At 57.1% G+C, this 24,889-nt stretch overlaps 1 protein-coding gene across 3 annotated transcripts in view; it reads left to right on the top strand.

Annotated features, from left to right (window-relative positions):
- The window catches only part of SVOP (SV2 related protein), a 41,026-nt gene that overhangs the window by 11,853 nt on the left and 4,284 nt on the right, over nucleotides 1-24,889 (top strand). The window contains exons 2-14 of one of the 3 annotated variants that reach the window (XM_061561773.1): nucleotides 3,865-4,001; nucleotides 15,225-15,310; nucleotides 15,510-15,608; nucleotides 15,740-15,811; nucleotides 16,039-16,163; nucleotides 16,763-16,826; nucleotides 17,239-17,364; nucleotides 17,722-17,850; nucleotides 18,382-18,455; nucleotides 18,566-18,642; nucleotides 19,579-19,686; nucleotides 22,402-22,513; nucleotides 24,808-24,889. In XM_061561773.1, the coding sequence (XP_061417757.1) occupies nucleotides 3,865-4,001; nucleotides 15,225-15,310; nucleotides 15,510-15,608; nucleotides 15,740-15,811; nucleotides 16,039-16,163; nucleotides 16,763-16,826; nucleotides 17,239-17,364; nucleotides 17,722-17,850; nucleotides 18,382-18,455; nucleotides 18,566-18,642; nucleotides 19,579-19,686; nucleotides 22,402-22,513; nucleotides 24,808-24,889 (1,291 nt within the window). Of the gene's footprint in view, nucleotides 1-3,864; nucleotides 4,002-11,855; nucleotides 12,243-13,552; nucleotides 14,955-15,224; nucleotides 15,311-15,509; nucleotides 15,609-15,739; nucleotides 15,812-16,038; nucleotides 16,164-16,762; nucleotides 16,827-17,238; nucleotides 17,365-17,721; nucleotides 17,851-18,381; nucleotides 18,456-18,565; nucleotides 18,643-19,578; nucleotides 19,687-22,401; nucleotides 22,514-24,807 lie in introns of those variants that run through there. The other 2 variants (XM_061561774.1, XM_061561775.1) reach the window with 2 other exon arrangements.

The following is a 24,889-nucleotide window of genomic DNA, read 5'->3' as shown; positions in this document are numbered from 1 at the left end:
AGGTGTGCGGGCAGTTGTGTGAACATGTGTGTGGGCAGGTGTGTACGCACGTGTGTGGGCAGGTGTGTGGGCAGGTGTGTTGGCAGGTGTGTGGGCAGGTGTGTGGGCAGGTGTGTGGGCAGGTGTGTGGGCAAGTGTGTGGGGCAGGTGTGTGTGTAGGTGTGCGGGCAGGTGTGTGGGGCAGGTGTGTAGGCAGGGGTGTGGGCAGGTGTGTGGGCAGGTGTGTGGGCAGGTGTGTGGGCAGGCGTGTGGGCAGGCGTGTGGGCAGGTGTGTAGACAGGTGTGTGGGCAGGTGTGTGGGCAGGTGTGCGGGCAGGGTGTGGGCAGGTGTGTGGGCAGGTGTGTGGGCAGGTGTGTGGGCAGGTGTGCAGGCAGGTGTGCGGGCAGGTGTGTGGGCAGGTGTGTGGGCAGGTGTGTGGGCAGGTGTGCGGGCAGGTGTGCGGGCAGGTGTGTGAACATGTGTGTGGGCAGGTGTGTACGCACGTGTGTGGACAGGTGTGTGGGCAGGTGTGTGGGCAGGTGTGTGGGCAGGTGTGTGGGCAGGTGTGTGAACATGTGTGCGGGCAGGTGTGTGGGCAGGTGTGTAGACAGGTGTGTGGGCAGGTGTGTGGGAAGGTGTGCGGGCAGGTGTGCGGGCAGGTGTGTGGGCAGGTGTGTGGGCAGGTGTGTGGGCAGGCGTGTGGGCAGGCGTGTGGGCAGGTGTGTGGGCAGGTGTGTTGGCAGGTGTGTGGGCAGGTGTGTGGGCAGGCATGTGAGGCAGGTGTGTGGGTAGGTGTGTGGGCAGGTGTGTGGGCAGGTGTGTGAACATGTGTGTGGGCAGGTGTGTAGGCAGGTGTGTGGGCAGGTGTGTGGGCAGATGTGTGAACATGTGTGTGGGCAGGTGTGTGGGCAGGTATGTAGGCAGGTGTGTGGGCAGGTGTGTGGGCAGGTGTGTGGGCAGGTGTGTGGGCAGGTGTGTGGGCAGGTGTGCGGGCAGGTGTGTGGGCAGGTGTGCGGGCAGGTGTGCGGGCAGGTGTGTGAACATGTGTGTGGGCAGGTGTGTACGCACGTGTGTGGGCAGGTGTGTGAGCAGTTGTGTGGGCAGGTGTGTGGGCAGGTGTGTGGGCAGGTATGTAGGCAGGTGTGTGGGCAAGTGTGTGGGGCAGGTGTGTGTGTAGGTGTGCGGGCAGGTGTGTGGGGCAGGTGTGTAGGCAGGTGTGCGGGCAGGTGTGTGGGCAGGTGTGTGGGCAGGTGTGTGGGCAGGCGTGTGGGCAGGCGTGTGGGCAGGTGTGTAGACAGGTGTGTGGGCAGGTGTGTGGGCAGGTGTGTGGGCAGGTGTGCGGGCAGGGTGTGGGCAGGTGTGTGGGCAGGTGTGTGGGCAGGTGTGCAGGCAGGTGTGCGGGCAGGTGTGCGGGCAGGTGTGTGGGCAGGTGTGTGGGCAGGTGTGTGGGCAGGTGTGCGGGCAGGTGTGTGAACATGTGTGTGGGCAGGTGTATACGCACGTGTGTGGGCAGGTGTGTGGGCAGGTGTGTGGGCAGGTGTGTGGGCAGGTGTGTAGGCAGGTGTGTGGGCAAGTGTGTGGGGCAGGTGTGTGTGTAGGTGTGCGGGCAGGTGTGTGGGGCAGGTGTGTAGGCAGGTGTGCGGGCAGGTGTGTGGGCAGGTGTGTGGGCAGGTGTGTGGGCAGGTGTGTGGGCAGGTGTGTGGGCAGGTGTGTGAACATGTGTGCGGGCAGGTGTGTGGGCAGGTGTGTAGACAGGTGTGTGGGCAGGTGTGTGGGCAGGTGTGTGGGCAGGTGTGTGGGCAGGCGTGTGGGCAGGCGTGTGGGCAGGTGTGTGGGCAGGTGTGTTGGCAGGTGTGTGGGCAGGTGTGTGGGCAGGCATGTGAGGCAGGTGTGTGGGTAGGTGTGTGGGCAGGTGTGTGGGCAGGTGTGTGAACATGTGTGTGGGCAGGTGTGTAGGCAGGTGTGTGGGCAGGTGTGTGGGCAGATGTGTGAACATGTGTGTGGGCAGGTGTGTGGGCAGGTATGTAGGCAGGTGTGTGAACGTGTGTGTGGGCAGGTGTGTGGGCAGGTGTGTGGGCAGGTGTGTGGGCAGGTGTGTGGGCAGGTGTGCGGGCAGGTGTGTGGGCATGTGTGCGGGCAGGTGTGCGGGCAGGTGTGTGAACATGTGTGTGGGCAGGTGTGTACGCACGTGTGTGGGCAGGTGTGTGGGCAGTTGTGTGGGCAGGTGTGTGGGCAGGTGTGTGGGCAGGTGTGTAGGCAGGTGTGTGGGCAAGTGTGTGGGGCAGGTGTGTGTGTAGGTGTGCGGGCAGGTGTGTGGGGCAGGTGTGTAGGCAGGTGTGCGGGCAGGTGTGTGGGCAGGTGTGTGGGCAGGTGTGTGGGCAGGCGTGTGGGCAGGCGTGTGGGCAGGTGTGTAGACAGGTGTGTGGGCAGGTGTGTGGGCAGGTGTGTGGGCAGGTGTGCGGGCAGGGTGTGGGCAGGTGTGTGGGCAGGTGTGTGGGCAGGTGTGTGGGCAGGTGTGCAGGCAGGTGTGCGGGCAGGTGTGCGGGCAGGTGTGTGGGCAGGTGTGTGGGCAGGTGTGTGGGCAGGTGTGCGGGCAGGTGTGCGGGCAGGTGTGTGAACATGTGTGTGGGCAGGTGTGTACGCACGTGTGTGGGCAGGTGTGTGGGCAGGTGTGTGGGCAGGTGTGTAGGCAGGTGTGTGGGCAAGTGTGTGGGGCAGGTGTGTGTGTAGTTGTGCGGGCAGGTGTGTGGGGCAGGTGTGTAGGCAGGTGTGCGGGCAGGTGTGTGGGCAGGTGTGTGGGCAGGTGTGTGGGCAGGCGTGTGGGCAGGCGTGTGGGCAGGTGTGTAGACAGGTGTGTGGGCAGGTGTGTGGGCAGGTGTGTGGGCAGGTGTGCGGGCAGGGTGTGGGCAGGTGTGTGGGCAGGTGTGTGGGCAGGTGTGTGGGCAGGTGTGCAGGCAGGTGTGCGGGCAGGTGTGCGGGCAGGTGTGTGGGCAGGTGTGTGGGCAGGTGTGTGGGCAGGTGTGCGGGCAGGGTGTGGGCAGGTGTGTGGGCAGGTGTGTGGGCAGGTGTGCAGGCAGGTGTGCGGGCAGGTGTGCGGGCAGGTGTGTGGGCAGGCGTGTGGGCAGGCGTGTTGGCAGGTGTGCGGGCAGGTGTGCGGGCAGGTGTGCGGGCAGGTGTGCGGGCAGGTGTGTCGCCAGGTGTGTGGACAGGTGTGTGGGCAGGCGTGTGGGCAGGTGTGTGGGCAGGCGTGTGGGCAGGTGTGTTGGCAGGTGTGTGGGCAGGTGTGTGGGCAGGTGTGCGGGCAGGTGTGTAGGCAGGTGAGTGGGCAGGTGTGTGGCCAGGTGTGTGGACAGGTGTGTGGGCAGGCGTGTGGGCAGGTGTGTAGGCAGGTGTGTGGGCAGGCATGTGGGGCAGGTGTGCGGGCAGGTGTGTGGGCAGGTGTGTGGGCAGGTGTGTGGGCAGGTGCGTGGGCAGGTGCGTGGGCAGGTGCGTGGGCAGGTGTGTGGGCAGGTGTGTGGGCAGGTGTGTGACACGAATGGGGAGCAGTGGTGCTGTGGTTGGCGTGCTGCGCTACAAACCTGGCGACCCGAGTTCTATTGGCGCTCAGGGCCAACCACACTTATGATTATCTGAAACAGTCCTGGAACTCCTCTAGGTCGACTCAGCCTCAACTAAGTACTTGGTGCGATGTGTAAACATCACCACGAGGGAGACAGAGGAAGCCAGGCGTGGTGCTGGCCACCCACCCACCCCCTAGTAGCACCGATGAAGGCCATGCCGGCCTTCATATGTGCTACTCGCTAACAGCACTCGCCCCGACAGTCTGCAAGGGCAATACGTGGGGAGAGTTTCATTCGTCTCCTACTCGATGCGCATGTTTGCAGGGTGGTCAAGTTCCGGCGCACGGGGGAGAGCGAATTCTCGATCGAGGACGAGGTGGAGATCGAGGGCTTAGGGGATGGACTCGAACCCGTGGAGCTGGGGGCCAGCGTGCCCAAGGAGTTCGCCAACCCCACGGATGGTACCCTCACCATCTCACTCACCATCTCACTCACCAGATCACTCATCATCTCACTCACCAGATCACTCATCATCTCACTCACCAGCTCACTCACCAGCGCACTCACCCACTCACCATCTCACTCACCCACCATCTCACTCACCATCTCACTCACCATCTCACTCACCAACCCACTCACCACCTCACTCACCATCTCACTCACCATCTCACTCACCATCTCACTCACCAGCTCACTCACCATCTCACTCACCAGCTCACTCACCAGCGCACTCACCCACTCACCATCTCACTCACCCACCATCTCACTCACCATCTCACTCACCAACCCACTCACCACCTCACTCACCATCTCACTCACCAGCTCACTCACCATCTCACTCACCAGCTCACTCACCAGCTCACTCACCAGCTCACTCACCAACCCACTCACCAGCTCACTCACCAGCTCACTCACCAGCTCACTCACCAACCCACTCACCAGCTCACTCACCATCTCACTCGCCATCTCACTCACCAGCTCACTCAGCAGCTCACTCACCAGCTCACTCACCAACCCACTCACCAGCTCACTCACCATCTCACTCACCAGCTCACTCACCAGCTCACTCACCTGCTCACTCACCAGCTCACTCACAAGCTCACTCACCAACCCACTCGCCAGCTCACACCTCAATATCTAATACCGCGTGGGAAGGAACAGAGGTTCCGACGCGAATCGCAAAGAGCGGTTATAATCTAGCCATGAATTAAATTGCCCATTCTCAAGCCACTGCTGTATGAAGACCTCCCCACGTCGTGTTGGTCATTGAGGTTGTTTTGACCATACTTCACCACGCCGGCTCAGCGTGGGTTGTCGCCGGACCGATCAAGATATCTCGCGCTACTGATGTTAGTCGTGACCGGCAATCATCGAACTCAGACCACTGCTGTTCCATGGTGACGGCGAGGAAACCCATTGGTGGTGACGTAATTTTACAGGTGGGGGTCAACGTGGGGGAGGGGGGGCTCAGACGCCACGCGCATGGTGATGCAGTGGCCCCAGGACCAGCGCATTCCACGCTCCTTGCAGAGGTTCACGGTTAGAATTAAGCGGCCGCCCTGGTGAATGCTGGATGCTAGCGGTGATCATACTTCGCGCCGTCCGACTCACGGTGGGACGTTAAGAGCACCTTGATGTCGTTCGCTCGACCAGGCCACTGCGTCCTGGCGTGAGGGTGGACAATCGAACTAAAGTGTTTTTGTTTCACCAAGTAAGGGCCCCACTGAGTTACGTAGCTTTTTTTCACAAGCGACCTGGCCACAAATGATAGCTCAACGAAGTGTCCTATCGTGTGAGAATGAATAACAGCCAAATATTCTAAACGCGTGGTTCTAAATGTGGAGGGAAAACCCGGAGCCCCCGGAGAAAAATCTACGCGACCACGGGGAGGATATACAAACCCCAAATATACAGGCGTCGGGGTTGGGATCGAACTGACGACCTCCTGTATACCAAGCGAGGGCGTTAACATCTCGCCACGGCGTCGTCCTTATAGCCAAGTTCGCAAATGACACCGCAGATTACTCAATTGGGATCACACACAGCAGCGGCAGCAGCAGTCATCACCCGCTGCTACTGGCAGCAGACTCATGCCCCAGGTCACTCTCACAAAGCAGACTCTCTCACCTTGATAATTGTTTTTTTACCCTTTAATCTGGCAACAAAACTGACACCTTTTTTACGAGCAGTCATGTTTGCATAGACCACAATACCTGCAGTCATAACGCAAACAAAAAACATAACTCTGATAATGTATGCACTGTCCTTGAAGTTGATTGGTCCACACCCGAGACAGCTTTCCTTAGAGCCTAGTCTCACATGGGTTGGAACAGATGACGCCAAAAGGCGCACAACTCAAAGACAATGCACCATCAGAGTATGAGACCTCGGGGTAAGCATTTACACCATTGGTACCTCATTTGCCAGTAAAACATATGATAATTGTTTTTTTTACCCTTTTATCTGGTAACAAAACTGACACCTTTTTTTACGAGGCGTCATGTTTGCATAGACCACAATACCTGCAGTCGGAATGCAAACTTCTCTCGCCTTGCTCGCTAGAGTTCTCGCCTGCTGCTTAGAACGTCAACTTTAGCTCCTTGAAACTTCGAGTGCGACCACTCGCGGCCCTGCCGTAAGAGGGCGCTGTAGGCTAAGACATGAGGGCACCCCTTCCCCGATCTGCCGTGACTCAGTGACGAAAGGGGCCTCAATTTGCCCGGGTTAGAGGGTCATAATCAGATTTTTTTGGAATAATCCGAGGAGCCCCCTTCCTGCCGTACTGGAATCGCCCCTCCGCCTTCGTCTGCTGCCACTGGGCGAAGACACCTAAGGCGGCCCAGACAACGTGTATAGTGTAGTGTATAGTAGTGTATAGTGTAGTGTATAGTGTAGTGTATAGTGTAGTGTATAGTGGTGTATAGTGTAGGATAGTAGTGTATAGTAGTGTATAGTGTAGTGTATAGTGTAATGTATAGTGTAGTGTATAGTAGTGTGTAGTGTAGTGTATAGTGTAGTGTATAGTGTAGTGTAGAGCGTAGTGTATAGTAGTGTATAGTGTAGTGTATAGTGTAGTGTATAGTGTAGTGTATAGTAATGTATATAGTAGTGTATAGTAGTGTATAGTGTAGTGTATAGTGTAGTGTATAGTAGGGTATAGTGTAGTGTATAGTAGTGTATAGTGTAGTGTACCATAGTGTATAGTGTAGTGTATAGTAGTGTATAGTGTATAGTAGTGTATAGTGTAGTGTATAGTAGTGCATAGTGTAGTGTGTAGTGTAGTGTATAGTAGTGTATAGTGTAGTGTATAGTAGTGTATAGTGTAGTGTAGTAGTGTATAGTGTAGTGTATCATAGTGTATAGTGTAGTGTATAGTAGTGTATAGTTTAGTGTATAGTGTAGTGTATAGTAGTGCATAGTGTAGTGTATAGTATAAACTCTCCTACGTACAAACTAGCCCGTTTTCTATCAGATACTCTGCTCCCCTTCACAGGCAAGACCTCTTCGGCAGTACTCAACTCAACCCAATTAGTCTCTATGGTTAAGGACATGGTACTATCTCCTGATGACATCCTCGTCAGCTTTGATGTAGTATATTTGTTCACCAAAGTCCCAATACCGGACACCCTAACAATTATTGAGGACTTAGTCCAACATGGATTGAATTCTGATGTACCTGCGCTGGTTAGGCATTGCCTCACCAACACTTCATTTACCTGGAATGGCACCTTCTACAAACAGAATGAGGGTACCCCTATGGGCTCCCCCTTGTCACCAGTTATAGCCAACATGTTCATGGAAAAGTTTGAATCAGACGCCATCCAGACATCCACCCTGCGTCCTTCCTTGTGGAAGAGGTATGTGGACGACACTTTCGTCATCTGGCCACATGGCCTCCCAGCATTGAACCACTTCTTGGACCACATCAATTCTAGACACCCATCCATCCGATTCACCATGGAAGTGGAGAAAGACGGTAAACTACCATTCTTGGATATTCTGTTTGAGAGGAGGCCTGACGGATCCTTGGGACATTCTGTCTACAGGAAAGCCACCCACACAGATTCCTACTTGAAACCGGATTCCCACCACCACCCATTTCAAAAGAATTCTCTCATCAAAACGCTATACCACAGAGCCCATGGCATTTCTGACCAACACCACCTGGCCGGTGAATTAAGACATGTACATCGGGCCCTCAGGATGAACGGATACTCTGACCGCACAATCCGCCAAGCTGTTTCTCCCACCATACAGAAACAGCCACATAAAACTCCGACCAAAACTATCACGTTGCCATACATAGCAGGCGTGACCAAAAAGATCTCCAAAATTCTAAACAAACATAAGATCCAAGTCCGATTCAGTACAGTGCATAAAATCCGTGATTTGATTCCATCTGTGAAGGATGTCGTTCCTGACTTACAGTATCCTGGAGTCTACAAATTAAATTGCATTTGTGGTGATTGCTACATTGGAGAAACGAAACGTCATGTTTCTGATCGTGTCCGCGAGCACAAGTCAGATCTGAAACACGGCAGAACTGATTCTTCGGCCGTTGCCGATCATTGCTACAACTCGGTGGACTCTCATGAAATTGTATTTTCCGAGACCAAGGTTCTCTGCAAACCTCCTGGCTACCATCAAAGGTTTGTACACGAAGCCATACAAATATACAAACACAGACATAATTTCAACCGTGATGACGGTTACAAACTGAGTAATCATTGGAAAGATGTGATTAACCATGCAAAAAAGATTTAACTACACTTATTTGCCAATCTTATTTGACAGACAACCATCACAGTTGTACCATGTTTAGTGGTGGTCTCCCTGTTACAGGTTGAGTCACAAACCGCACCTCTCCATAACAAAGGCTCAGCCTTTGTTATGCAGTCTATTCTTAGTCTTAAGCCTCACCTTACCATATTAATAAACAGTATGCGGCCCTTGCCCCACCACCTTCTCCGAACCATTATATAAACGGAGTGGTAGCGCCTGCAATCTCTCATTTACTTGATACAGCTGTCGTGGCTGTGACGGTACCACCTGAAGACGGAAGCTTGTGTTGCCTCCGAAACGTCGTGATTTTTATTTTATTTTACTTTTTATTGTTTTTACCTACGTGACTTTACCGAAAAAACCTAAGAATATGAATCATTACAGTCACGAAAGCTTCAAATCTAGAATTAGTGTATAGTAGTGTATAGTGTAGTGTATCATAGTGTATAGTGTAGTGTATAGTAGTGTATAGTGTAGTGTATAGTAGTGTATAGTGTAGTGTATCATAGTGTATAGTGTAGTGTATAGTAGTGTATAGTAGTGTATAGTGTAGTGTATAGTGTAGTGTATAGTAGTGCATAGTGTAGTGTGTAGTGTAGTGTATAGTAGTGTATAGTGTAGTGTATAGTGTAGTGTATAGTAGTGTATAGTAGTGTATAGTGTAGTGTATAGTGTAGTGTATAGTAGTGCATAGTGTAGTGTGTAGTGTAGTGTATAGTAGTGCATAGTGTAGTGTGTAGTGTAGTGTATAGTAGTGTATAGTGTAGTGTATAGTGTAGTGTATAGTAGTGTATAGTGTAGTGTATCATAGTGTATAGTGTAGTGTATAGTAGTGTATAGTATAGTAGTGTGTAGTAATGTATAGTGTAGTGTATAGTAGTGTATAGTAGTGTATAGTGTAGTGTATAGTGTAGTGGATAATAGTGTATAGTGTAGTAGTGTATAGTAGTGTATAGTGTAGTGTATAGTAGTGTGTAGTAGTGTATTGTAGTGTATAGTGTAGTGTATAGTAGTGTATAGTGTAGTAGTGTGTAGTAGTGTATTGTAGTGTATTGTAGTGTATAGTGTAGTGTATAGTAGCGTATAGTGTAGTAGTGTATTGTAGTGTATAGTGTAGTGTATAGTAGTGTATAGTAATGTATAGTGTAGTGTATAGTGTAGTAGTGTGTAGTAGTGTGTAGTAGTGTATAGTGTAGTGTATAGTGTAGTGTATAGTGTAGTGTATAGTAGTGTAGTCGTGTATAGTAATGTAGAGCTAGAGTCTGTCGCCAGGCAAAGGGGGTTCTGGAGCGCCAGACTCAGCACGCTGCTGCCGCCACCGCAACCATCAGCAGGACAAGCGGACTGAGACACGAACAGACGAATCCGATGGCGCTCTTTGTCGCAGATGTCCAGAGCGGGGCGGGTCAACGAGTTACATAAACAAGGTGACCTTTAAAATCAGATTAATCTGCCTTTAGTTTGTAACGAATGTGATGTATAAATAACCACACGTGGTTGTGTGTGTAGCCCGCGTGCCCGGTCACCGCATGCCTAAGTAGGTTTTGTTCGGCCGGATAGAGGGGGCTAAACGGGAGCGGTATTGGCTAGGGAAGAGATGGAACGATGTGGTACAGGAGGACGTGGAGCTGAGTGGACTTGCCGATGACTGGTACCAGCGGTGTCAAGATCGGCCTCTGTGGAGGAGGCTCGTGAAGGACGCTGCTATTGGACAGTTGGAGGCAGAAGCCCTCCAGCAACAACGGAGGGCAGAGGAGCGACGCTCACAACAACGAGCGGGGCGCCGGGTGGATAAAGCACAGCAAATCGGCGCAGTAGGGGGCGTAGGTGGTGCATCAGCCAGTCATCTGAGTCAGTCGACCCATGGCACCTGTGGGTCTCCGCTTGCAGGAGGTCCCGTGACCTCCTGCAAGCGGGCATTCGACACTTTAAAGTGCACCTAGCCTGGCACAAGCGCTGTGGTGACGTCACCGCCACTCAGTGGCGAATGGCGCTTGTTGTTGTTGTGGCCAAGCTGCGAGCCGCGCGGTGTCCCGCATACCCGCACGTGCGCCGCTCCCGTGGCGTAGTTCTGAGGTTCGTGATGTGCCCCGAGCTGATTACGCCGCAGAGGGATTTAAACACATTCCTGCGGAGGGAGCTGGTCGGAACGTTGGGTTGCTCGGTCCATGGCCAGGGTCAACGGCGGCGTGGTGTATTCCGCAAATATGCCCGACTGTGAGGGCAGGCACAAGCCGGTGTGAGTAGGTTAAACGTTGAGTTTTATAAGGGCACCACGGGGTGACCAGCCCCTCCCCACCCAGCCCCTCTCCTCCCACCCCCACCCAGCCCCACCCTCCCCTCCCCACCCAGCCCCACCCTCCCCACCCAGCCCCTCCCCACCCTCCCCTCTCCACCCAGCCCCACCCCTCCCATTTTTGAATTAACGACGGACGGACGGACACAATAATCCCCTGTGGGCTGGTGGAACCAGGTGGTTCCTCCCAGTAATATTCAGCTTTGGTTTGTGTTTTATGCAATTTTTGTTGAGATCACTTTGCGTGAACGCAGTGGTTTTTGTTACGATTGCTCTTCAAGTCACGGCTGTACTTATTTGTTTTGCTTTCGATTCTTTGCGGCGAACCGGGTCGGTCGTGAGAAAATCAGATTCGACACCAGGGGTGGGGAACCTTTTTTCTGCCAAGGGCCATTTGGACATTTACAACATCATTCGCGGGCCATACAAAATTATCAACTTAAAAATGTGCCTGTTATATTTGGTCAAACATTTAATTAACTCACCCCTAATGCGATGGCTGGAACTGCTTCTCTTTGGCGAGGCGTGTGATGTGAGCTGGTATTGGTGACGTTGCTGCTACTCGCAACTGCTAACCGGCAATTAGTTGCCTTGGCAGGTCCACACCAAATGATTTCGCGGGGCCCTATACGACCCGCGGGCCGGACGTTCCCCACCCCTGTTCTACACGAACTCTCTCGCGTGCTCACACGGAATGCAGTGCGCTGGGACCGCCCTCGGCTTGACATCGTCTCTCTCCGAGGCCGCGGGGAGTCAACGCCGCGGCCTCTGCCGACTCAGTCTCGGCCGAGTCGGCGTGTGCCCTGCGGCCACGTCGCCTCACTCGCCTGGCCCGGGACATCCCCGCCCGGTCCACCAAACCGCGCTGCAGCTCACAGCCACGCGGATCCAGGGGGGAGGAGGAGGAGAGGGGCGGGGCAAGGTGGGGGTAGGGGGCTATTCGACTGTTTGCCTCCACGGAGTCTTAACAGGTGGAGAGGGGGGGGGCAATAGTAATCCCCCCCTGCCCCCCTGTGGCACCACCTGGGGGGACCCCCTCCCCCTACCATGCACCGGGAGCCCCCCTCCCGCCCCTCCTGCAGCCCCCCACTCAAGCGGCAGTGCCCCCCCCCCCTGTGCAGTCCACGTGCCCTCGTACCAAAGCGGGGAAGGGCGAGGGGGTGCAATAGGGGGGGCGGAGGTGAGAGGGGGAGGGTGGGGGCGAGCCCCTCCCCCCCATCCTCCCTCCCCCCATCCTCCCCTCCCACGTGGCGTGAGTCTGCGGGCTTAATCTCAAACGTACAGAACAGCACGGATTAAACATCTCCGGTGTCAGACGATTTCTTTTCAAAACATTTCGCGAATATCCACCCAGCCACCCAGAGAGAGAGAGAGGGGCGCACCTCGTCCACACGTCTCCCGGCTCGTCACCCCGCGGACTCCCACGCCGCGCGACGACACGTGTCGCAGTGCTGCTGCTGCTGCTGGTGACAGCGGCGCGCGTTGTCGACACAGACAGAGGGCATCTCTCATCCCCTCGCCGCCAGCTCCCCGGGGGATCAGGCCGGAGGGGGGGGGGGGGGGGACCGACTGTGACGGGGTTCTTGGACCCGGTCGGGATTGCCGATGTCTGCTGCCGTCCCAGGTAGGGCAGCTTCGATCGCGTCGTCGTCGTCCGCCAATGAAGAGGGCCCCCCCCCCAGGGACTCGATGGGTTCATAATGGCCTGTTCGGAGCCACCACCACCCCCCCCCCCACCGCCGAGCGCCTGGGTTCGAGCCCAGCGGCTGGGCGTCTCTCTCGGGCGGATCGTATTGTCTGGGCTCAGGGGCTTTGACCCAGCACGGCTAAGAATCCTGACTCAGTCCTATGTTGCCGGGTCTCTGAGTGAGGGAGTGGGGGGCGGGGGGGGGTCACAATGGCTGTCAGAGGCGCTGACAAGAAGCCTGGGTTTCATCCCCGGTTTCTGGGCCGTTTTGGCGTCGCGATTTGGTAGTCTCAGCTCCACCGCGTACCGAATTGGGACAACGCAACACGCAACACGGGTCGGAGTGTCCCGACAACCACCGAGGTGGCAGGAGAGCGACGCGGGATCGCGAACCCACCCACAGGTGTCGCTCCTGCGCAGAGCGAAACACGGCGCGGTTCGAAGCGAGGCTGTGGAAGTCCATCACCTCTCGAGGTGTTCATGTAAGCCACGGGGCATCGCGGGGACAATCGTGACGCGTACCAGCGGCAGCGCGCTCGCTCACTCGCTCGCCTCTTGTAGTCGAGGGTTTTCGCGGTTCGAACAAAATAAATCCGGCGGCCGACCCGGTTAATACCGCGGGCGCATTGACCGTAACGTGGTAGGCGCCGTCTTGATTTGAAGCTTTCGTGACTGCAGGAATCCATACTCTTTGGTTCTTTCGGTAAAGTCACGTAGGTAGAAAATAAAATAAATCACGACGTTTCGGGCGCAACACACGGACGCTTGTGTTGGGCCCGAAACGTCGTAATTTATTTTATTTTATACCGACGTGACTTTACCGAAAGAACCAAAGAGTGTGGTAGGCGCCGTCCGCTACACGGGTGGGCGTCGAAGATTTTGGTGGCGTCATTCGCAAGAGCGAGGCCACACTGTGCGCCGACGCCGCCACGGTGCCAAAATGGGCAACATTTCCCAAGATCGCCCTCGACTGCAAAACCGTGGCGCGGGACCCCCCTGAAAAGGAGTCAGGGGACTTCGGTGAGGCGCTCACGAGTGGACGAGCGTTTGCACATCAACATCAAATGTCAAAGGACACGGACAAACTCGCCGGACGGGGCGGACTACAGGCATACCGAGGGCATCGGGACACGGGGGGACGGGACTGCCCCCCCCCCTTGCACCGCACACTCCTCCCCCCGCCCCTTGGGGAGTCGTGGCCCCCTCCACTGCCCTCCCCCAGGGGGTCTTCTTGCTCTCTGCCGAGTCAGCGCAGGGAGACACGGGGACGGCCACGTGTGGCTCGGATGGGTCGCGTGCACGATGAGTACACGCCTCTGAGCGCGCGCGCGCGTGTGTGTGGGGAGCGGTGGTGCAGTGGTTAGCGAGCTGCGCTACGAACTTGGCCACCCATGCTCGTGACCAACACCGGTGACGATTATCCGAACCGGTTCTGGGCCTCCCTTAGGTCGACTCATCCTCAAATGAGTACCTGCTGCGCTGTGTAAACATCGCCGCTAGGGAGACAAAGAAGGTCGGGCGTGGTGCTGACCACCTGCCCCCTTGGTTCTGGCCTGCATAGGTGCTCGCTAACAGAACTTTCCCCAACAGTCTGTGAAGGCTCCATGTGGAATGTTTGTCTTTGTTTTGCCTGTCTGTTCTACTCTTTAAGTGTTCCATTAACCAACTCAAGACCTCGGATGTCCCCCTGTGGGGTCACGCCGCCGTCGCCATCCCAGAATCTCAGCCAGATCCGAAAGGACGCTGACGAGCAGTGGAAGAGCGCAGATATCGAGAATGAACACCTCGTATGAGACCCCACACAGCGCAACCTCCTGGCTCTGGCACTCCTCGTGGAACCATCAGTCGCATCAGGACATCAACAGGCTGCGGCGCACATCGCCTTCCAAGGCCGTAGCCATGGAGTCAACTTTGGGGGGGGGGACCAAATCTTCCAGGGGTGTCTGGGGGTCCCCCCCCCCCCAGAAAAAAATCTAAATTTTTAAATGAATTTCCTGGTATTTCCTGCCTAAACTTTTTTTAAATTCACGAACACATAGGATTGACTTTGTGTTTATTTTTAACAATAATGTCTAATAGTGCATTGTATTACATTGCTCTGGTTTTTTTTACCATTTCTTGTTTCATTGTATGTAATGGCAGAGATGAGGGATTTATCAAGTACAACCATAACCACAATCATATAAACAGAAATCTATTTTAGAGCAATATATTTGGGGAGACATTTTGAGCATATTTTAATATATATTATAATTACGGCCTTGTCGCCTTCATTCATGGAAAATGAAAGGCACGGCACAGCGGAGTGACTGGCCATGCAGCCATAGCTATGAACTAAACTCTGTAGTAAACCCGTGGAGACCTATCAATATGCCTTTAGACCCACAGAAGCGCATAGAGGCCCTTGAAGATTCACAGATACCCATCGAAACACGTTACAAACAAGCCGCAGCATTGCGACTGCGGCCATGCAAGCCACACTGGACCCGCACAGTAAACCCCTCCGCGGTCCGCACTCCGTCAACGGAGGAGGAGGAGGAACAGCGACACGAACTCTCTGTCTGCTGAAGCCCTCTCGTCGTGGCGAGTAGCAGACCTCGACATTGCCATCGAGCTCCTGGACACACTGCCCCAAGCAAGAATAGAAAGGTCACGTAGCCTGACATCAACGCAACCGCCCATTCGTGACATAACCGGCAATTAGTTTCAAATGGCGCATGTCTGTGTGCGGGTGTGGGGATCGCTGGCCCAGTGGTTAGTGCACCGCACAACGAACCCGGCCACCTGAGTTTGATTCCTGGCCACGGTCGCCATCAGTGGCTCGGAGTGAGTCCGGTGCCGCGCGCGAGCCTCGTCACCGTGCCGGCCTCGCTTGGTGCTCGCTAACAGCTCGTGCGCCTGCGCCGTGCGCGTCTCTAGATGTGTTCACCGTGGAGGACGCCGTGGAGGCCATCGGCTTCGGCAAGTTCCAGTGGAAGCTGTCCATGGTCACCGGCCTGGCCTGGGTGAGACCATGACCCCTAACCCTCAACCTCTAACCCTAACCCCGAGCATGACCCCTAACCCTGCATCACGAGCGAGTGTGGCGCGTCGTGACGGAGGGCGAGGGAGCGCTCGAGGGAGTGCGGCGGGGCTGATGTTTCTCCGTGGATAGAGAGTTATATCTCCCCCCCTCCCCTCTCTTTGTTCCCGGTGGCCGCTCAGATGGCGGACGCGATGGAGATGATGATTCTCTCCATCCTGGCGCCGCAGCTGCACTGCGAGTGGCAGCTGCAGACCTGGCAGGTGGCGCTCATCACGTCGGTGAGGGCACCCCCACGCCACCCGCATCCTCGCCATCGCCGCCTTGTTTGCATCGTCGTGTCCCGTTTTGATCTCTCTCGTTTGTGCCCCCCTCCCCGTGTGTCGCCCCCCCCCCCCCCCCGTGCCGGCAGGTGGTGTTCATCGGGATGATGCTGAGCTCGTCGCTGTGGGGGAACTTCGCGGACCAGTACGGCCGCAAAATGGTAACCGCGGCTCCAACTCCAAACGGGGGCCACGGCGAACCCGGGCCCCCTGCTCACTCGGCCCGCACGCAGCTCGTGTGCGCCCTGCTTGATTGCTCGATGCCCGTGTGCCGCAGCACGCATCTCCCCCCATTGCTCGCCAATTCTCCCCGTGTCTCCCCACGCATCCGGGTATCTCACCATGCGTGTGGTCCCCCCCCCCCGTGCGTCTCCCCATGGCCGTGCAGGGCCTGAAGCTGAGCGTGCTGTGGGCCCTCTACTACGGGATACTGAGCGCGCTGGCGCCCGTCTACGGCTGGATCCTGCTGCTGCGCGGCCTCGTCGGCTTCGGCATCGGAGGGATTCCTCAGTCGTGAGCGGCACGCGCGTGCGCGTGCGTGTTCTGCACACGCGCGTGTGCATCTGTGGGGGAGCGGTGGTGCCGCGGTCAGTGCCCCGAGCTACCGACCCGGCGACCCGAGTTCGATTCCCGCTCGCGGCCAACACCCATCCTGAACCGGTCCTGAACCTCCGCTAGGTTGACTCAACCTCAAATGATTACCCGGTGCGATGTGTAAACGTCACCACGAGGGAGACGGAAGCAGCCAGGCGTGGTGTTGGCCACCCACACCCCTCGTGTGTCGTGCTGGCCTTTAGAGGCGCTTCTCGCCAAAAGCACTTGCCCCAACAGTCTGCCAAGGCTATCCGGGGGATCTCTGCCTTTGTGCGTGCACGTACCTTGGTATGTGTCCATGCACGCAGACGAAGATGTTTTCACATTTCGTCCCATTGGGGCTAAAAATTCGCTCTTTCAACGGAGACGGACACGTGGGTGTTCCCACGCTGGTCGGGTCCGAGTCGGCGGAGTCCGTGGTGGTCGCGCTCCCGTTGCTCCCAGGGTCCCTCGCGTGCGATCGCGGGTGCCGGGCCGGCAGTCTAACCCAGGGACCCCCCCCGCCCCCCTTCCCGCAGGGTCACGCTGTACGCAGAGTTTCTCCCCATGAAGGCACGGGCCAAGTGCATCGTCCTCATCGAGGTGAGCGCTGACGCGGCGGTAGCGCGGAATGCTCGCCGGCGCTCACGATTTAAGCTGTCGGCTGCCGACGAAATGTTTCGTTGCGTTGGCCGCTTAGTTGTGATTTTCGGGGAATTATTTTGGCAAGAAAGAAATCAACTTTGGGAACCGTCAGGTGGGAAAAATGGTCCGGCTGGTCGTCGGTCCGCCGCTCACGCCGGTCTGGCCGTCGAGCGTGGGGTCGGCGCTCGCCAGACGGTGCCCTCCGCTCGCCCAGGAAAGCCTCGGCGAGCCTAGAGACTCGCTTCCAGGAGGCCCCTGCTACACTGGGACGTTTGGGCAAATTCGGGAGGGCGGGTGGGGCCCCCGCCCGATGAGGCCACCGCCGGCGCGCCGCCCGAGGGAGCTCGCGACGCCGTTCTCGCTCGTCCAGATCTTCTGGGCCTTGGGCGCGGTGGCCGAGGTGCTGCTGGCGATCGTGGTGATGCCGACGCTGGGCTGGCGCTGGCTGCTGGGCCTCTCCGCCATCCCTCTCGTCGTCTTTGCCGTCTTCTCCTTCGTGAGTGCCGCCCCGGCCACGCGCCCTACACGTCGACCTCCGACCCTTAACCCCAGCGTCCGATTCCTGATCCTGACCTCGAGCACCCTCAACCTCAGGCATTTGTTGATTTACTCCCCCCCACCCCCCCCGAACGATCCCACGAATTGTCATGATTCGTGGTAACAATTCGAGAGTCAAGTATTTGATTTCTCATGAGCACCACATCGCGCGGAATGCTTCTCTCGTCTGCGTCGGCCTCGTTGCTTTGCGGATGGTAAATAAGGACGCCAGCTGGTGCTCACGTGGGCCGAGCGAGTGGTGGCGAGCGGGCCGTGCGGTGAGGGAGCAGTGTCGTCGGTGTGTGCCGTGGCGCAGTGGCTGCCGGAGAGTGCACGCTACGACGTGCTGACGGGAAACGCGGAGCAGGCTCACGCGACGCTCAAGCGCATCGCCACCGAGAACGGGGTGCCCATGCCCCTCGGCAAACTCACCTCGTCGCAGCAGGTGAAGGGCGCAACGCTCGCCTCCTCGCAGCAGGCGGCGTCGCCTGTGCATGACCGCAATGGGTGGCGCGCGTGCACTTACACACGTGCAAGGAGAGAGAGATCCCCCGTGCTACCGTGATAGACTGTTGGGGGCGAGTGGCGTGAGCGAGCAGCTGTGGTGGCATGTGTGGTGGCATGTGTGGTGGCATGTGTGGTGGCGTGTGGTGGCGTGTGGTGGCATGTGTGGTGGCGTGTGGTGGCATGTGGTGGCATGTGTGTTGGTGTGTGGTGGCATTTGTGGTAGCGTGTGTGGTGGCATGTGTGGTGGCATGTGGTGGCGTGTGGTGGTATGTGGTGGCATGTGTGGTGGCGTGTGGTGGCATGTGGTGGCATGTGTGTTGGCGTGTGTTGGCGTGTGGTGGCGTGTGGTGGCATGTGGTGGTATGTGTGGTGGCATGTGCTGGCATGTGGTGGCGTGTGGTGGCATGTGTGGTGGCATGTGGTGGCATGTGTGTTGGTGTGTGGTGGCATGTGTGGTATCGCGCACCAGGAGAAGAGGGGGCGGTTCCAGGACCTCTTCACGCCACAGCTCAGAGTCACCACCCTGCTTCTGTGGTTTATCTGGTGAGCACATCACCGCACGTCACCGCACATCACCGCGCGTCACCGCTCCGTGCCCTTTGTGCTGATGCGACCTCTCGCCCTGTCCGCTCTCCCGTCCGCCCTCCCGTCAGGTTCTGCAACGCGTTCTCCTACTACGGCCTGGTGCTGCTCACCACGGAGCTCTTGCAAGCCGGCGATGTCTGCCGCGGTACGCCCCGAAACTTGGCGCCGTTCACCGAGTCGGCGGTCGCTGACCTCGCGTCACGGCCGCCGAAGCCATCCCACGGGTGACACCAAAAGCCTCTCGCTGGCATCGGTGCTGAACCGCGCGGTACAATCCGGAGTTCGGAGCGGCTCCAGCCGGAAGAGCGGCCGTCGCAGTTCGGAAACGGCAACCCGTGCCGCGGGGAGAGCGGCGTGCGTGCCAGTGGGCGCACTGCTCGCGGCGATGCGGACTCACCGACTCACCGACTCGCGGACTCGCGGACTCGTGGACTCGCGTACCCCGGGGCTCCGGTTCTTTTGCTGTATCATTCCAGGCCCTAAAATTCCGGCTAATTCTATAGCAGGATCGTGAGAGATGGTGGCAGAATTGGGAGTTCTTTATCCCTCAGCGGACCGTGGTGATGATGATTCCAGGAGGTGGCACGTTGACTCGTATCTACGGCCTTAGTGAGCCGTACACTGGATGCGGTATTCTGGATAAGAAATGTTTCCAGGGTCGCCCACCCGGACAGACCCCTTCTGAATTGGATCCCTGCTTGCGGTCCCGTGGAATTGGTCGATCATGACGAGTCGTCCCATGGACGTCCAAGAGTCGACTCTGTCGCCGTGTGTTCTCACTCATCGGTCCTTCCCGTTGTTTACCGTGTAATCGTGACTGTTTGGCTTTTCGCTCATAGCCAGAGTTTCATCTCAGTGGTACCATTTGCATATAATTTGTGTTAAATGTAAACCTTAGTCATGGGCCTCCCCTAGGTTTGACTCAAATACATACCTGGTGCAGTGTGTAGACATAAGCGTGGGGAAGACAAAGGCGGCCAGGCGTGATTCTGGCCACCCACCCCCTTCGTAGATGCTACTCGCTAACAGAACTTGTTAAAGGCTACACGGGGGACATGTGTCTGTGTCTGTGGGGAGGCAGCGCGCGCGGAGGGCGACGCGGTGACTCCGCGCTGTAGCCTCGAGTGTAAATACCTGAGCAACGACGACTACCTGGACCTGCTGTGGACAACGCTTGCCGAGTTCCCCGGTACACGCTCGCATGCGCACGCAAACACATGCACACTCACGCACACACACGCGCACTCATGCACACAACAACAACCGCCATTCGCCACGAAGTGGCGGTGACGTCACCACGGCGCTTGTGCCAGGCATTGTGCACGTTAAGGCCATGTGAAGTGTCGAACGCCCGCTGGCAGGAGGTCACAGGGCAGACTCAGTTGCCATGGGTCGACTGACTGAGATGACTGGCCGATGCACCACCTGTGCCCCCGACTGTGCCAACTTGCTTTAGCCACCCGGCGCTCCGCTTGTTGTTGTGAGCGTCACGCCTCCGCCCTCCATTGTTGTTGGAGTGCGACTGCCTCCAATTGCCCAGTAGTGTCCTTCACGAGCCTCCTCCACAGAGGCCGATCTTGACACCGCTGGTACCAGTCATCGGCAAGTCCACTCAGCTCCACATCCTCCTGTACTACATCACTCCATCTCTTCTCTAGCCCGTGCCGCGCCCGTTTAGACCCCTCTCTCCGGCCGAACAAAAGCTGTTTAGGCATGCGGTGGCTGGGCATGCGGAAAACATGACCCAGCCAACGCAGCCTTGCCTGCCGGAGGAGCTCACAGATGGGACCTTGTCCAGATCTTTCAAGGATTTGTGAGCTCCTCACACAATCCAGCCTGGTTAAACTCAGGATGGATCGTAGACAGGCCAGCCTAAATCCGGCAATTACCAGATCATCGCCATCGATCAGCCTCCGACTGTATCTGTACCAGATGGAAATTCCTCCGGTACAGCCATCGAAGGCTTCACGAACTACATGGTCGAAATAGATGTTAAATAATGTGGGAGCCAGAGGACATCCCTGTCGCACTCAAAGGTGAACTGGAAATGGCTGACTCCCAGCCACGTAGTTTTACCCGGGCCCGCTCATCATCATGAGCAGAGAAGAGAGTCAGGGACTCCGAAAGCACGAAGAACAACCCAGAGCCCAGGCCTACTGATGTTATCATAGGCCTTGACCAGGTCAATAAAGCAGAGATGTAGGTCTTGTTGGAATTCCCTACACCGCTGCTGTAACAGACGGACAGAAAATCTGGCATCTGTGCAGGACCACCCTTTCCTGAAACCACATTGGGGCTCTGCAAGCCTGTCCTCAGCGTGCCTGGCAAGGCGATGTTGAATAATCCTTGCCAGGACCTTTCCCGGCACACTGAGGAGTGAGATGCCCCTGTAGTTATTACAGTCTGTGCGGTCCCCCTTCTTAAACAGGGGGACTACCAGGGCAGACTGTGCACAAACGCCACCCTCCCTCAGCATTTTGCTTAGTACTTCCTCAACAGATGGCACCTCAGCCAGCCACTCACAGGGGGTGACTACTTCTTCCAATATATGAGGCACGGCAGCCTCAGCAGGGTCATCTCTACTTTTCCCCATGATTTTTTCTAGGCTGAGGGATGTCCCCTAGCCAAAGACCTCTCAAAAATGCTCAGCAAATCTGCAAACCTGTTCCTGGGGGTCGGAGATTGGATCACCATTATTTATCCTAATGATGGTGATAGGTGTGGTACTACAAGTTACTTTTATGATGGAATTAAAGAGTGATTTGTGATCGCGGGCCACCGAGGGAGATTCCATCTCCTCAGCAACCTGCGACCACCACCCATCCTTGCTGTGCCTCATGGCTCTCCGAACCTCCGAGCAAAGGCTGCGGTAAGCCTCCTCATTCTCTTATGTGGGATGCTGTAGACGATGAGAGAGGGCCTGTCGCTTTTTATCAGCCAGCCTGAACACCTTTTCTGTCAGCCAGGGTTTCTGGGGAGGTCTGGGCTGTGTACCCAAGGCAGCCATTGCAGCTGCGTGAGCCACAGTCCTAAACCTCACCGATTTCCCCTCGACATCCGGAGGAGTGGAGGACGATGCCAACCGCAGCTGCAAGCGATGATGAAATTCTCGCTTGCCCCGAGGGGAAAGGATTCAGTCTCCTGACGCCGCCAAATGGCGTTTGGCCAGGAGACGTCATAGACGCCTGTTCCCCTGGGGCCTCCGGCACAAGCTTCGTTTGATATTTTATTCGTAGTATATTGGTACCATTTGGCCGCTATGGTGGCTACAAACGCCATGAGGGGAATGGCCAATCGAAATTGGCCCTCTCCCCAATTACCGTCCGGCACCAACGAGGAGGTAGGGCGTTGTTTTGCCTGACCATGCACACACACGCGCACACACACACGCACACACACGCACACACGGGAGCACACACACGCGCACACACGGGAGCACACACACACGCGCACGCACACACACACACATACGCGCACACACACGCACACACGCACACACACGCACACACACGCACACACATGCACTCTCTCACGCACACACACGCGAGCACGCACACACACGCGCACGCACACATACACGCGCACACTCATTCGTATTGATGCACACACACGCGCAATCACTCACGCACGCACACGCGCACACACACTCACACTCACGAAAACACACACGCACACTCGTGTGTACTGACGCACACACGCGCGCACTCACGCATGCACACACGCATGCACACACACGCACACCCACACACGGGAGCACACACACACGCGCACACTCGTGCGTACTGACGCACACAGGCGCATCCGTGGGCCTCTGTATGGATCTGTGTGGTCTGTGGGAGTCTGCGGGGACCCGTGGGGGTCTGCAGGGGTCTGTCGGGATATGTGTCTCCGTGGGGGTCTGCAGGTATTCTCGTCACGCTCTGGTTCATCGATCTGATCGGCCGCAGGAAGACCATGGCGCTGTCGTTCTTCGTCTTCTCATTCTTCGTCTTCTTGCTCTTCACCTGCGTGAGCAGGTGCGTGTGTGCGTGTGTTTCTGCAGGTGTGTGTGTTTCTGCAGATGTGTGTGTGTTTCTGCAGGTGTGTGTGTGTGTGCAGGTGTGTGTGCAGGTGTGTGTGTGTGTGTGCAGGTGTGTGTGCAGGTGTGTGTGTGTGTGCAGGTGTGTGTGGGGAGTGCTACGCTACGAACCCGGCAACCCGAGTTCAATTCCCCCTCATGGCCAACACCACGGTGACGATTATCTGAACTGATTCTGGGCCTCTCCCCGATCGACTCAGCCTCAAATGAGTACCTGGTGCGGCGTGTAAACGTCGCCACTGGGAGACAAAGGCGGCCGGGTGTGGTGCTGGCCACCCACCCCTTCGTGTGCCGTGTCGGTCTTCATAGGTGCTCACTAACAACACTTGCCCCAACAGTCTCTTCAGGCTGTATGGGGGTTTTATCTTTGTGCAGTAGTCTAGAGGTTAGCGCGCTATGCTATGACGAATACTTGACCCAGTGCCACTCATGGCCATCATCGGTGACGAATACTTGACCCAGTGCTGTGCCTCCCCTAGGTCGGCTCAGCCTTTAAATAAGTGCCTGGTGTGGTGCTGGCCACCCACGCCCTCGTGTGCCGTGTCGGCCTTCAGTTTCATGAAGGCTCCACAGGGGGTCTCTTTAGCATCTCTGTGGAGATCACCACCACCCTGACGAACACCGCTGCAGCAAATCAGAGGGTTGATCCGGACAGACGGATGGACCCCTCACGCAGAGCCAGGCGAGAGGCGATTGAGGAGCAGGGGTCCGTCACGGGGGTCGTGGCTCCACCGCATCGACCGCTGATGAAGAGAGACTGGGTGGGGGGGGGGAGGGCATTGGCAGCGGCCGCCGCTCCGCGCCTGCCGCGCGCTCCCACGCTCGACTCGACAGTCGGCACCACCTTCGTCGAAGGCCGTATCCTGTCCTACGGAAACCTCTGCGAGGGGCTCGGTATCCTAGCGACCGAAGGTGAATCTCCGGGGGGGGGGGGGGTCCTCGGCCCGGCGTGGTGGTTCGGCGGGGCCGATGGGCACCGGACGACTCCTAGGACCGATTGCGTCGCCATAGCGACGTGAGTCGAGGTAACGGCGGAGGTGTTGTGACTGGGCAGGCGAAGCAGCGCCCCCCCCTCCCCGCCATCTCCCCCTCACCACCGCGCTACGATTAAAAATTTCGCTGTGGCAGCAGCAGCAGCGGCAGCGGCAGCTTTATGGAAGACGCTAAAGCGAGCGGGGGACGCGCCCCAAGGTCTCGCGATCAAAGCGGCGTGGCCGCCGCACACACTACGCGAGCATCGCCAGGCATTTATGGCGCCGTTAACCTTGACGAGGACGCGGGGCGGCGCGCGTTACGAGCTCGTAACCTTCGCGATTCCGCACCGGTGGTTGGGAGTCTCACGCAGGTGAACGCGCGGCCCGTAACGTGGTGACCTTGCAAATGCGCCCACTCATCGTCATCTCCTACTCTACATCGCCGCTCCGGCGGGGTCCGGTGAGACTCGGCAGCCTGCCGGCACCGGCGCGGCGAGCGCCCGGGGTCTAACTCGCCTTCGCCGTGACTTGGACCGCCGAGCTACTGGGATTCGCCAGCAGCGCGGTTACACGATCGGCGTTGTGACGAGGCACAGAGGAGCGCGCGGATGAGAGAACCGCACGCACGCAAGTCGATGACGGCACTCAAGAAATGTCGGTGGGCCTGGGCAGGGCTCCGTCTCCAAATGGGACGACGGCCACAGGACACGGACAATAACGGAGCGGCAGGGATTGAGCAATGCGGTCCACTGCGGAGATGAAGCGATGATGACATTAGCTCTCGCGGGAATGGTGAGAGGTTGTGGCAGTGGCTTGTGGAGGCTTTCATCCAGCAGAGGATGGCTGATGATGATGATGATGATGGACAATTTGCTACCAATTCCCCTTTATTCAAGGTGTGCTGTTGCTTTATCACCGCTCGTTCCGCGGAACTCCCCGCCATAGCGATGTGGAATTTCCACCACTGACTCAGGACTTCCAGAGGAAATGAGGGCCAACTCGTGGGCACTTCATTGTGGAGCCTCCCAGGAGACCCATCGAGTGGACGAGTTGCACCCTCCATGCCTACGCGTGCCCCCTCCCCGTCGCTTGCATTCGAGCACACACCGACAGCGTGCCGGTCCGGCTTCCACTTCCCTGCCAGCGCGCTCCCTCCTGACGTTGTCTTCACGTGCAATGCGGTCGCTGCGGTTCAGTCTGGGCTCACGAGGTCACGCGGTTGATTGTGGTTGATTGCGGTGTGACTCGATCTGCCCAGGACCGCGCTCATGGTCTTCATCTTCATCGCGAGGGCCTTCATCTCGGGCGGATTCCAAGCCGCCTTCGTCTACACTCCCGAG

Source organism: Lethenteron reissneri, chromosome 28, assembly GCF_015708825.2.
Source record: "Lethenteron reissneri isolate LAM-NWPU_2019-01 chromosome 28, ASM1570882v1, whole genome shotgun sequence".
Taxonomy (NCBI): Eukaryota; Metazoa; Chordata; class Hyperoartia; order Petromyzontiformes; family Petromyzontidae; genus Lethenteron; species Lethenteron reissneri.
The sequence above is the reverse complement of the archived record's forward strand: the minus strand, read 5'-3'. Positions and strand labels throughout refer to the sequence as shown.